Source organism: Ranitomeya variabilis, chromosome 5 (genome assembly GCF_051348905.1).
Source record: "Ranitomeya variabilis isolate aRanVar5 chromosome 5, aRanVar5.hap1, whole genome shotgun sequence".
NCBI classification, from domain to species: Eukaryota; Metazoa; Chordata; class Amphibia; order Anura; family Dendrobatidae; genus Ranitomeya; species Ranitomeya variabilis.
The window spans coordinates 299791938-299804511 of record NC_135236.1 but is presented as its reverse complement, the minus strand read 5'-3'; the positions used below and the strand labels follow the sequence as shown (position 1 = coordinate 299804511).

Sequence of the window (12574 nt, the reverse complement as noted above, 5' to 3'; positions counted from 1 at the left end):
ATCTTGAGCACTAGCACTTTATTTATTGTCTTGGTTGTTTATGACTTATTATGGGCCTCATATATTTTATAGTACAAATTAAAAGTTGGATACTCATGGTCAAAATTGTTGGCACCCCTCGTTTCATGACAGAAAAACCCACAATGGTCACAGAAATAACTTGAATCTGACAAAAGTAATAATAAATAAAAGATCTATGATAATGAACAAATGAAAGTCAGACATTGCTTGTCAACCATGCTTCCACTGAATTTAAAAAAATAAAACTCATGAAATAGGCCGGGACAGAAATGATGGTACCCTTAACTTAATATTTTGTTGCACAACCTTTTCAGGCAATCACTGCAATCAAACGATTCCTGTAACTGTCAATGAGACTTCTGCACCTCTCGACAGGTATTTTGGCCCACTCCTCAAGAGAAAACTACTCCAGTTGTCTCATGTTTGAAGGTTGCCCTTTCCAGACTGCATGTTTCAGCTCTTTCCCAAGATGCTCAATAGCATTTAGGTCAGGGCTCATAGATGGCCACTTCAGACTAGTCCAATGTTTTCCTGTTTTCCTCTTAGCCATTCTTGGGTGTTTTTAGCTGTGTGTTTTGGGTCATTAACCTGTTGCAAGACCCATGACCTGAGACTGAAACCAAGCTTTCTGACACTGGGCAGCACATTTCTCTCTAGAATCTCTTGATAGTCTTGAGATTTCATTATACCCTGCACAGATTCTAGACACCCTGTGCCAGATGCAGCAAAGCAGCTCCAGAACATAACAGAGCCTCCTCCATGTTTCACAGTAGGGACAGTGTTCTTTTCTTAATATGCTTCATTTTCCATCTGTGAACAGAGAGCTAATGTGCCTTGCCAAAAAAGTTCAATTTTTGTCTCATCTGTCCATAGGACATTCTCCCAGAAGCTTTGTGGCTTGTCAACATGTAGTTTGGCAAATTCCAGTCTGGCTTTTTTATGATTTTTTTTTTTCAACAATGGTGTCCTCTTTGTTCGTCTCCCATGAAGTCCACTTTGGCTCATACAACGACGAATATGGGATCTGACACGGATGTTCCTTGAGCTTGAAGTTCACCTTTGATCTGTTTAGAAGTTTTTACGGGCTCTCTTGTTACCATTCGTATTACCTGTCTCTTTGATTTGTTATCAATTTTCCTCCTGCAGCCACATCCAGAGAGGTTGGCTACAGTCCCATGGATCTTCCATTTTTTAATAATATATGCAACTGTAGTCACAGGAACATCCAGCTCCTTGGAGATGGTCTTATAACTTTTACCGCTAACATGTTTGTCTATAATTTTATATCTCATCTCCTGAGACAACTCTTTCCTTCGCTTCCTCTGGTCCATGTTGAGTGTGATACACACCATGTCACCAAACAGCACAGTGAGTATCTGTTGCCCTATATACTGGCCCACTCACCGATTCCAAGACTGTAGACACCTCTGATGCTAATTAGTGGACACACTGATTTAACGTATCTGTTTTGTCATATTATTTTCAGGGGTACCATAATTTCTGTCCAGGCCTATTTCATGAGTTTTATTTATTTATTTTTTTTCTGTGGAAACATGGTTAACAAGCAATGTCTGACTTTCATTTGTTCATTATCATAGATTTTTTAGTTATTATTACTTTTGTCAGATTCAAGTTATTTCTATGACCATTGTAGGTTTTTCTGCAATTAAACAAAGGGTACCAACAATTTTGACCATGGGTGTATTTACAACTATCCAAAACCAACACGCCCCGCCTCTATCCTCTGGCTTTATCGATATTTTACATACATTAATTTAACCCGTCAGAGCTCTCCTTTCAAGAATAAATAAATTATGTTTGGACTTTAAGTGGAAATTATGTTTCAGTAATTACACATAATTTTTAATCAATTGTATATAAGATTCAACTAAATAATTATTGCAAGGTGGTTGAAAGATACTTTTGTTGTAGAGTACCACATCACATAACATTTATGTAGAAGAAAGACCCTCAACAGGTCTTTCTTTCAACAAGAACGAGAATAAACGCAGTCTTCTGAAAAACATGTACAAATCATTTTCAAGTTGAAACCAATCTGGTATATTGGAGGAGCAAAAAGATAAACCCTTAGATAACACATCCAATTGAATGTCAGTCAGGGGAATGAATAAAATATTTACCACCAATTCTCTGTTGTTAATACATCCTTCTTCCTTCCCTCCATTTTTCGTATCCTCATTGTAGCAAGTCTCGTTGTCCTATTCCTGTTCTTCCTATCTTCCTAATATGTTTTCAACCCCCTCTGCGACGCCTCCTCAATGTGTGATCTTGACCTTTCTTTTTCCTAAAAAATGAGTAGAGGTCGAAGGACCTACACTGGATTCATCCATTGACTTGGAATCGGAAGTTGTAAACCCAAAAAACATGGAGAATTGTCTCCTGTGGTTTACTTGATCTCCGTATTTGGGCAAATGTACCCTTCCTCTGATTTGATATATATGGAGTCGTTATTTGCCAGTTAAATATAAGGCCTGATTTATAGTCTTCCGCATCCCTGAACCACTTTGTGCATTTGGTTTGCTCTATAACATTCCTAAATTTAGTAAAATTCAAGCTTCACTTTCAGGGAACCCCAATTCCGGGTCGTCTGGTGTTCACTGAGCTGATTTTGCAACATAGAAATGTTTTTCTAGGAGTCTTTATTTCTAAACGTAAAAAATTAATGTTCGGTAACATATTGAATGCAAATTTGTTAGAGATGGACTCAAATTTTGCACAAATTTGTGGATTATTTGGCAGCAAAGTATTCTGACTGTGTATCAGTATGTCACAGGACAGGTAGGGGTTAAACTCTCGAGTATTTAATCCCTATGGAAATAATAGCAGAGAGAACATCTGATCTCCATGCTCAACATAATCCTCTATACCAAGAACAATATACCAATAATAACAAATACAAGGGAGAAACACCGCCACACCATGACCAGACAACATAATGCCACCACGTAGTGACTGAATCATACAATGAAACTGATGATTAGCAAAGAAAGCATGTCTAAATCTAATATTTTCATTGGTGACATTGTACAAAGGAACTCTGTTTAAAGTGCATAGTCTATAGCGTGCGTGTACAGGTTAATCCACTGACCACCAGTGATTTACACATTGGAGTTCTCTAAATAATATATAGTGCATACTGTAAGTGTACAGGTAATATAGCACCCTCCCCATTTTCCCCCGACTTCTACACTACGTCAGATGAAGAAGAAAAGTGTAATAGTGCTACCCTGGTGCCCTACACAGCACCAGTACCTCCTTTTTTTCCTCCCATAGAATCAGCATCCCTAAAAATAAAATATTTTATAGAAGTGATGTCCACCACATTTCTAAACTTCCCCTAAACTGTTATTTAAAAACTATTCATTTTATGCTGTAATCATCTCGGAATTCCTGCAGTTTCTGCAATCTGTATCCACTGATACATGCTGTTTAACTCATTGTCTGCTATATATCACAAAACTGCTATCTAGAGACTGTTCACATTGCGCTGTGAAACTTTGAAAACCACACTGGTTTCTAGAACCTCCATCTACTGTACATCCTGGTTCAGAACTACCGTTTAAATTTTAATCTGCTCTTCAGTGCTATTCTACATTCCTGGCTCTGCGGCTTGCTTGCTTGTCATCCAGCATATCCCGTTGTCATAGTCCAGGGCTGGGGAACCTCAGTCCCCAGGGCCATTTACGGCCCTCGATGACATTTTATCAGGACCTCTAGCAGATTCTCAGGGACAGCATTCTTGAGCAAGGAGCTGTATTTTGATTGCCACAAGCTCAATAATTTCTTCTTGCTCTGTTGGCCCACACATGCAGTGTTCACTACTTAACACTGAAGGGCATGCAATGAAAGATTAGGTCCTGAAACCAGTGCTAGAGTCAGGATGTACTTTGTACGGCCCCCAAAGGATGGCATAAATATTCAAATGGCCCTTCGCAGAAAAAAAGATTCCCCACCCCTGTCCTAGTCCTTTTTGTGTCACTGTCCTTGGTCCATATGCACACTTTGACGTGGAGCTTAATGGACCCATCTCCTCAGGTGAGCATAACAATTTCTATGTTTTTTTTGACATTTTAGGAAGATAAAATCTACTACAAAAGCCAAAATTTCACAGAGAAATACAGCAATAGCTCAAAAAGAAGGAGAGATGAATGCAGCACATGTTCCTCTAAACGAAAATCAATAGAGACGGTGAGATTTCAGAATACACGGAAAACTTTGCTTCCACCTCGTCATGTTTTACCTCAGCCATCAACTCTTTTTAATGGAATGGAAAATTAAATATTTTAGACACTTGTGTTTTCTTTATATTCTACATAAGTATTAAAATGCCATTCACAAAGCAATACCTGAAATAGTATTAGAGTTGATCAATCGATTCAGTGGGTTACCGATGTGGTATCAAAAATATCAATATTATCTAAACTTATTTATTACAGAACAAGCTTAAAGAGTAAGCGTTATTTTACATTTTATTTGCATAAATCACCAATAAACGTGAAAATAAGAAAATGTAGGAAAGGACTTAGTCACACGTCAGGATTTGGTCAGTAATTTTCATCAGTGTTTGTATGCTAAAACCAAGAGTGGAATTTATAGAGAAAAATTATAATTGAAAGATTGACACCTGTTCTATGTTTTGCCTACACTCTAGGTTTTGGCATTAAAATACTAATGAAATACTGATCAAAAATACTGATGAGTGAATAAAGCCTAATACATTTTATCAGAAAAACCTGCTTCTTTCTCCTGGACTGATCTTTCATTCTCAATATTCTCTATTCTCTGGTAAAATCTATCTTCAGTGGATTCAAACTTAAAATATGAGATGATAGTTGGTGCTTGTAGAGTTCTATGGAGAGGGAAAGGTGGAGCTACAGCAGACAGACATTCTGCTGCAAATTCACCTGAAAGAACAATTACACCATTAGCACATGGCTGTAATACAGCACCCATAAAGATGTACTTTTTCTCTGTTCTTAATAATATCTGTGACCAATTTATTGCCCAGTTGAATGTTGGTACTGCTTTGTCATGTAATAGTGTAATAACTTAATAAAAATATTTTATAAGAAAGCTTTGTTGTGTTGTGTGCTCTTTGTATATATGCCTCAAAATGTATTCTGAGACTTTTTACTCACAATTAGTGATGATCGAGCACTAAAATCCTCAAGTGCTCAGTACTCAAGTTGAGCTGGTCAGATGTTCAGGCAGACTCTACTCGAGTGCTCAAAAATCACAGCTGCCACAATCCCTGGAGTTAGTAATGGAGAGGTGTCTGTATGTACTGTATGTGCTCTGTGTATACACGTGTTTATGGTCTCTGTGTATGCATATATGTCTATGCATGTGCTTTGTATACATTTATATTTATGTGCTCTGTATGTGTTTTGTATACGTGTGTGTATGTGCTCGGTGTATACATGTGTGTGCTATGTGTATGTATAAATGTGTGTGTAACCAGGGCTGTGGATTCTGTAAGCCACAGTTGCGACTCCGACTCCGACTCCTGGATTTTATCAGGTTCTGACTCCGACTCCGGCTCCGACTCCTTCATAAATGGCCAATTCGTAACAATAAAATTACTGTTGTAAAATATTAACATCGTGCTTATTCATTTTCTCACCATCATATAAGTAATCAGACCACTTAGAACAAAAACTATATTTATTAGAATACAATTAGAATATAGCAAATAACTTTTATAAACTTTTCTAAACTCTTGTAAGTAAATATGCAATAAACACTGTTATGCAGTTAATAAGAAGAAATCTATAAATTTGTCCTCAGAAAAAGTATTGCCTCTGTCAGATCCTCCTTCATGGATGCCCTCAAATCTGATCTAATTATTTTGAGAGCAGAGAACAACCTCTCTACACTAACTTGGGTTGGTGGCAAAGCAGTAACCACTTGGGCAACATCTCTGACAATGTCAGGATACAGAGGAATCGCTTGTTGCACTGTTATTTTTGATGAACGGTCAAATTTCTCAATTTCTTTTAGTGCACATGAAAAATTCTGCTGAAATGTACTGGCTGTGTTCCTTGATGGGGATGACTCTTCTTCTATGCGGGAACGCTTTGCACGGTCCTTGTGATCCAAATATTTTTCGAAATTAAATTCTTCATCAGTTGATTAGGGTGAAGATGTGGCAGGACAACCAAATTCTTCTTGTTCCTCCTGACTGTTCTGCAACCCTTTCATCCTTACTGCTATTTCAAACAGAGCTTCTTTTCCTTTAGTTAGCTGTTGATCATCTAGAAGAATCCGATGCATTGGGTCTACATAAACAGCTGCCAAAAGAATGTTATTTTGTAATAGTAGCTCCTCTCTCCATTTCATTGATGTAGCAATGCCACTTGCAATTAACCCTCCTCTTTGGGACAGGCGAAACATCAGGTTCTTCCACTCCTTTAAGAAAATACCTGGAGTTAAGTCCTCTGCTTGTAATTTTTTAGTCACTGTAAATGGGTGCTCTAGCAATTTTTCCAGCTCAGTCACCTGATTCCACTGACTTTCATTTAGCGTCAGTTGAGGGTTAGCCATGTCTACAAAAAAGGTTTTCAGTTCAACCAAGCGTTGAATCATTAAGTAAGTACTGCCCCATCATGTGGCTTGATCAATAATTGCCCCTTTTCCAGCACGTCTCTTCAAAATTGAGTCAACTTTAGGGGTTCTGGCAACAGTAGCCAATTTTCTCACCTTGCCAATCAGTGCAGCAGCATGTCCTTCTTGCAGACTGTCTCTTATAGCCAGCTGTAGCGTATGCACAACACAGCGCATGTGATGAATGAAAGAACGTATTGACACAGTTTCAACAAGATCATCTAAACTATCATGTTGCTGTTCATCTGAAGCAACTTCAGTTTGCTCCTCAGTTACAATACTGTGTTCCTCTATTTCAAACATTTCTGTGTCTGTGGACCCAAAATGTTCTTCTAGCTGCTGGTCACCATGATTACTCTCATTCATTAGCTTAATAGTACTTATCATATTTGAAGCATTGTCAGTTACGACAGGAAGAACTTGCTCTTTTTTAAGTTCATAGTCTTGCAGAACCTTTTCCACCAAGACCTGGAGAAACTCACTGGTGTGATGAGCTTTGGTGTCTTTTACTGACAATGTCTTGGTAACTATTTCATTTTTGTCACAAACAAATTGGACATTGATGGCAAAATAGTTCACTCTGTGACGTGTGCAGGCATCCATTTTAAGAAACAGAAAGCGTCCCTTGAGAGTTTTTTTAAGTTCTTCCTTTTGTTTAAAAGCTTCTTCGATTACTAATTTTCTAATACTTTCTCCAGAGAAACACCAAGCTTGCGGGCCATTTCCCCATTCAGACACATAAAAGCTGGTCGTGAAAATAATGAAATAGGCACACTATCCTTTACAACAAGCTCTATGATCTGTTTTTTAAATGTATCTACTGTCATTGTCACAGTAACTTTGTCGCTGACAAAATATCGTGCAACTGATGGCTGCAAAGTTCTCTGCTCCTTTGTTTGGCTGGAAGAGCTGGGCACTGGTTCATTGGTTTGGATGAAGTCTTTCTCATCCACTGCTTCCAGTACTTCTGGATGAAAGCGCTGTAAATGTCTCTTTAGATTAGAAGCTCTGGTAGGAGCATTTTTAGCTTTGCCTGAATATGCACTGATCTTGGCTTCACAGCATTTGTTTTCGTCTGGATCATTTGTCATACACTGACAGACATGTTTTCTATCTTGAGTGATGGTGAAATGTTCAAATACAGCTGATTTAATGTGACGCTTCTTTGACATTCTCAGGTTTTTAATTCTGCATTCACAATCCAAATGACAATTGTTTTTCCTAAAAACAATTGTACAAAATTATTGCCAGGTCGTACAACTGATACAGTGGTCAGTAATACTGTTATTCCTCATGTACTCACAGTTAACTGATGCAAAGTTTGTTGAAAGGATAATACTTCTTACAGTCTTCCTCTTCTGAGTAGCAGCTGTGAGATGCTTGGAAGACGCACACCTAGTAAACATCTAGTCTAGAGGAGGAGCTTTACTACTAAGAATTTGCAACACATTTTCACTTTCAGTTTCATACATTGTAAGTAGGGGGGTAGGGGCAGCATGAGGTTAACCAAGTATAAGATTAGATAAGGGCAGTGGAGAACAGTTACACACAAGAAGTAAGAAATGTCTCTATCTCCAGCAGAACTGCTTATCACTGTTGTTGATAGTTTGATAGAACATATATATTTGAGTAACATTTATAAAATTCACATGAAAGTTCAATTATGAAATATTAATACATTTTTTTTACCAACTCCGACTCCGACTCCAACCAAAACTAACTCCGACTCCGACTCCACAACCCCTCCACATTTCAATGTTCGGTTCGAATTATGATTGCCGAATTTGCAATATTAATTTGTCGAATAACTGAACTCCATTCAGGTCAATGGGAGGCCAAAACAAAAACGCATGTGAAGCGATGGCCGGGGGACGACCACGGTGCAGGAAGACTACTGTACACAAGATGAGATGCAAACAACAAAAGGTAAATTTTTTGGGAGGCAAGGGATGAAGTGAATGAGGAAGATGAAAACAGGGGTATGCAATGGCAAACGACAATTTACAAGAGTTATAAACGTTATCTTTCCCGTAAAATAGCACGGTGCTCCAACTATTTACAGAGTCTACCCAGCAAATATAAACAATAAACAGGTGATGATGCTACTCTACATATAACCCTGGCCTTTACTAAGCAGGCCACACGGCTCCCGTGTACTGACTATTGAAGCCTACACTAGGCCCTAACAGGTGCACCAAACAGGAACAAACTCACGGTGATGTTGGAGAATCAGCTCCAGTCCCAGGGGGCCCCCAGCAGTCTAATATGGTGGTGCGCACGGCTTTCTGTCAGCTCTATGAAGCGTGGTCTTCTCCTTGCTTCTGGATCCTAGGGATGCTCCTGGAAACTGTAAATCCCTTCCTCTGTATCTTCGTGGCTCTCTTGCAGCTATATATGCACAATAATTTGCTCAATATTATCTCTCAACGTCCCTCTCTTATGGGGAGCACTGTACCATAACAATAAATTATCTCACATTAGGCGTGATCAAAAAATACACTGATCATGACCATGGTACTATTATAAAAGCAATATTTTATTATAATAAATCTCCATAAAAACAACATGTAACTACAAGAAGGGGTACTAGAACCACAAAAAGGGACAACTCTGCCATAGGTTAGCCCAAAGATTATGGACTGACAAAATAAATATGTATATATCACAATTATATAGCTTAATAATTCTAACAATAAATATAAATGACAATGTGGGGTATATGTGCCTGCCAAACTATATTAGTGTTCCCATGACTAGGTAGCTGAATGCTAATCCACTTGGTATCTTAGTAAGCAACCTCCTCACATGAAAGAAGAGCATATATATATATATGTGTATTAAAGATATACCTGATTGTCAGCCACATGGGGATAATCCTCGGCGTCCCTCTGCCCTGATGCGCGTTTCACACCGCTTCTACAGGAGGAAACTGTAAATCCCTTCCTCTGTATCTTCCTGGCTCTCTTGCAGCTATGTCAGGACACAGTTCTTCTCTCTTTCAGCTATCAGCACAAAAAGTCCTCTCTGAAGCAGTCTCAGCTCACACACGCTGCTCCAGCTCCACACCTGCACTCTGCACAGACTAGTTCATTCCAACGATTATTTCAGAGGAGAAGCAGAACATTCCATCATGCCAGACAAGGGGGTGCAGCCTCTTAAAGTGACAGCTTGTTCCTTACTGTACAGCGTGTTCCTTACTGTCCATAACAGCACCACCCTCTTACACATGCACAACACCTTATAACAGCCCCAAATGCTGCCAAAACACATCAAATGAGGGACAGACACCAAGAAAGTGGCTTCAATTCACCCACAGTACAAATTTTAGCATGGCACTGCAGCAATCAGCCAGGCATGAGGTTTCGGGGTCTGGGACAGCATTTGCAGCTTTCAATTGAACGTCACAGTAAGACAAGGTGGGTGAGGGATCAGTGTAGGCCTCCTGTGCAGGCAGCTTTGATACCACATGCAACAGCTCAACCTGCTTTCATACTCAGCCACACTCAGGTGGTACAATTATCATATAAATTTCGTAGACTACTATTGTCAGAAAAATCTAAGGATAGTAACACGGGTAGTTGACTCCAAGGAAGCAGAGGCCTGACGGTCTTGGAGGCTTACTGCTACAGGTAACACCCATGAAGGAGACCCAACCAGGAGTCTACACATTTCCAAAAATTAGTGGCAGACACCAACAAAGTGGCATCAATTGCAGTAGAGTAGAACTAGTATAGCGGGGACCGACTCCTGTACTGTACTTCCACTACAGCCAACCCAGTAGATGGAGACTGTAATCGGCAAGGTGGTGGAATCACTGTTCCGTATCCCTCTGAAAGCCTGGAAGGGGCATAACTAGATGGCCTACCAAATCCCTACTCGGACAAGTGGCAGCAGGTGAAAACTGTGACCCAAGGAGGAACAAAGAGGTGGCACTAGGTGCTACTCCATTGCTGACCTACAGAAGGTGGCAGCTGACCCCCTACAATGGGTAAGCTGCCACAGCCCGAAGGAGGGATGAAGAATGCAGGCAGGCACTGTAGGGACTCTGGAACCATGGATGTAGATGGGACCTGTTGAGGAACAGAAAAGCACTGGCAGGTGAGGGCTGCACTGGGTGTTAGACAGATGGACACTGGCAGGTGCGATCTGGACCGGCTGATGGACAGAAGAGCACAGACAGGTAAAAACAGACGGGCACAGACAGGTAAGAGCAGGTACAGGGTAGACAAGCAGACAGGCAGACCTGGGGAACCTGACAACTAGCAAGCATGCAAGGCAAGCTAATAACGTAGCTCAGGCACCTCCATATTGGAGGAGAAGCCTTAAAAAGAAGGTTTTGCCCAGCCTTAAAAAGAAGGTGTTGCCCAGCTATAGGCTGGGAATACCTTAGGTTGATGCAGGAGGTCCCTTTAAAAGGTAGGGAGTGCATGCATTCGCCCTCTAAGCATAGTTCCCCGTCCTACAACTGAACATTGATGGACACATAGAGGGCGAGATGAGGAGGTGGTGTGTGAATGGGACACACTCCTAGGTACAAGGAGATCCAACAAAGAACCAAGTTTGTAATGTCAACAGATCAGAAAGTCTGTAGTAAGAGGGAATGGTCCACTGTGTCAAAGACAGATGCCAGGTCCAGGAGAAGGAGGACAAACTCGCGTCGCTTTCATTTGGCAGTTATAGGTCGTTGGTAACTTTAGTCAGGGCAGTTTCAGTGGAATGGCGCGGTCTGAAGCCAGATTGTAAGCGGTCAAAGATGCAGCAAGAGGAGAGGAGGGAGGATAGTTCAAAATGGATGTGTTGTTCCAGTAGTTTGGAGGCATAGGGGAGAAATGATATGGGGCCATAGGTAGACACAGAGAATGGGTAAAGGGTAGGCTTTTTGAGGATGGGTGTGATCGAGATATGTTACAATTAGGATGGAAGACACCAGTTGTTAGGGTACCGTCACACAGTACCATTTACATCGCTACGACGGCACGATTCGTGACGTCGCAGCGTCGTATGAGTATCGCTCCAGCGTCGTAGACTGCGGTCACACGTTGCAATCACGGCGCTGGAGCGATGCCGAAGTCCCCAGGTAACCAGTGTAAACATCGGGTTACTAAGCGCAGGGCCGCGCTTAGTAACCCGATGTTTACCGTGGTTACCAGCGTAAAAGTAAAAAAAAACAAACAGTACATACTCACCATCTAATGTCCGTCAGGTCCCTTGCCGTCTGCTTCCTGCTCTGACTGAGATCCGGCCGTACAGTGAGAGCAGAGCACAGCAGTGACGTCACCGCTGTGATCTGCTCTCACTTTCCGGCCGGACAGACAGTCAGAGTGGAAAGCAGACGGCAAGGGACCCTGACGGACATCAGATGGTGAGTATGTAGTGTTTTTTTTTTTTTTACTTTTACGCTGGTAACCACGGTAAACATCGGGTTACTAAGCGCGGCCCTGCGCTTAGTAACCCGATGTTTACCCTGGTTACCAGCGAACGCATCGCTGGATCGCTGTCACACACAACGATCCAGCGATGACAGCGGGAGATCCAGCGACGAAAGAAAGTTTCAAACGATCTGCTACGACGTACGATTCTCAGCTGGGTGCCTGATCGCAGTAGCGTGTCAGACACTGCGAGATCGTAACGATATCGCTAGAACGTCACGAATCGTGCCGTCGTAGCGATAAAAATGCCACTGTGTGACGGTACCCTTAGTGACAGGTTGAAGAGATGGGTTAGGTTTGTGATGAAGACTGTGATAAAGTTTGGAATGAGGTGGTTATTGTGTCAAGTTCACAGGTGGTGAGGCAAAGTATTCAGCTGAGATGAGAGGAGAGGGAGGGGGAGCTGGTGAATGCAGGAAATAATTGAAAGTACTGAATAGCTGTTTAGGGTTGTGGGACAGGTATGATATGAGGGATGAGAAGTCGGTTTGTTTTCCTGC

General features: G+C 41.0%; 1 protein-coding gene across 1 annotated transcript in view; it reads left to right on the top strand.

Moving 5' to 3' along the window:
* The window catches only part of LOC143773630 (uncharacterized), a 138696-nt gene extending 133587 nt beyond the window's left edge, over nt 1–5109 (top strand). The window contains exon 7 of the mRNA XM_077261026.1: nt 4117–5109. Within this exon, the coding sequence (XP_077117141.1) occupies nt 4117–4225 (109 nt within the window). The 3' untranslated portion in view covers nt 4226–5109. The remainder of the gene's footprint in view (nt 1–4116) is intronic.
* Nucleotides 5110–12574: the final 7465 nt, after the last annotated feature.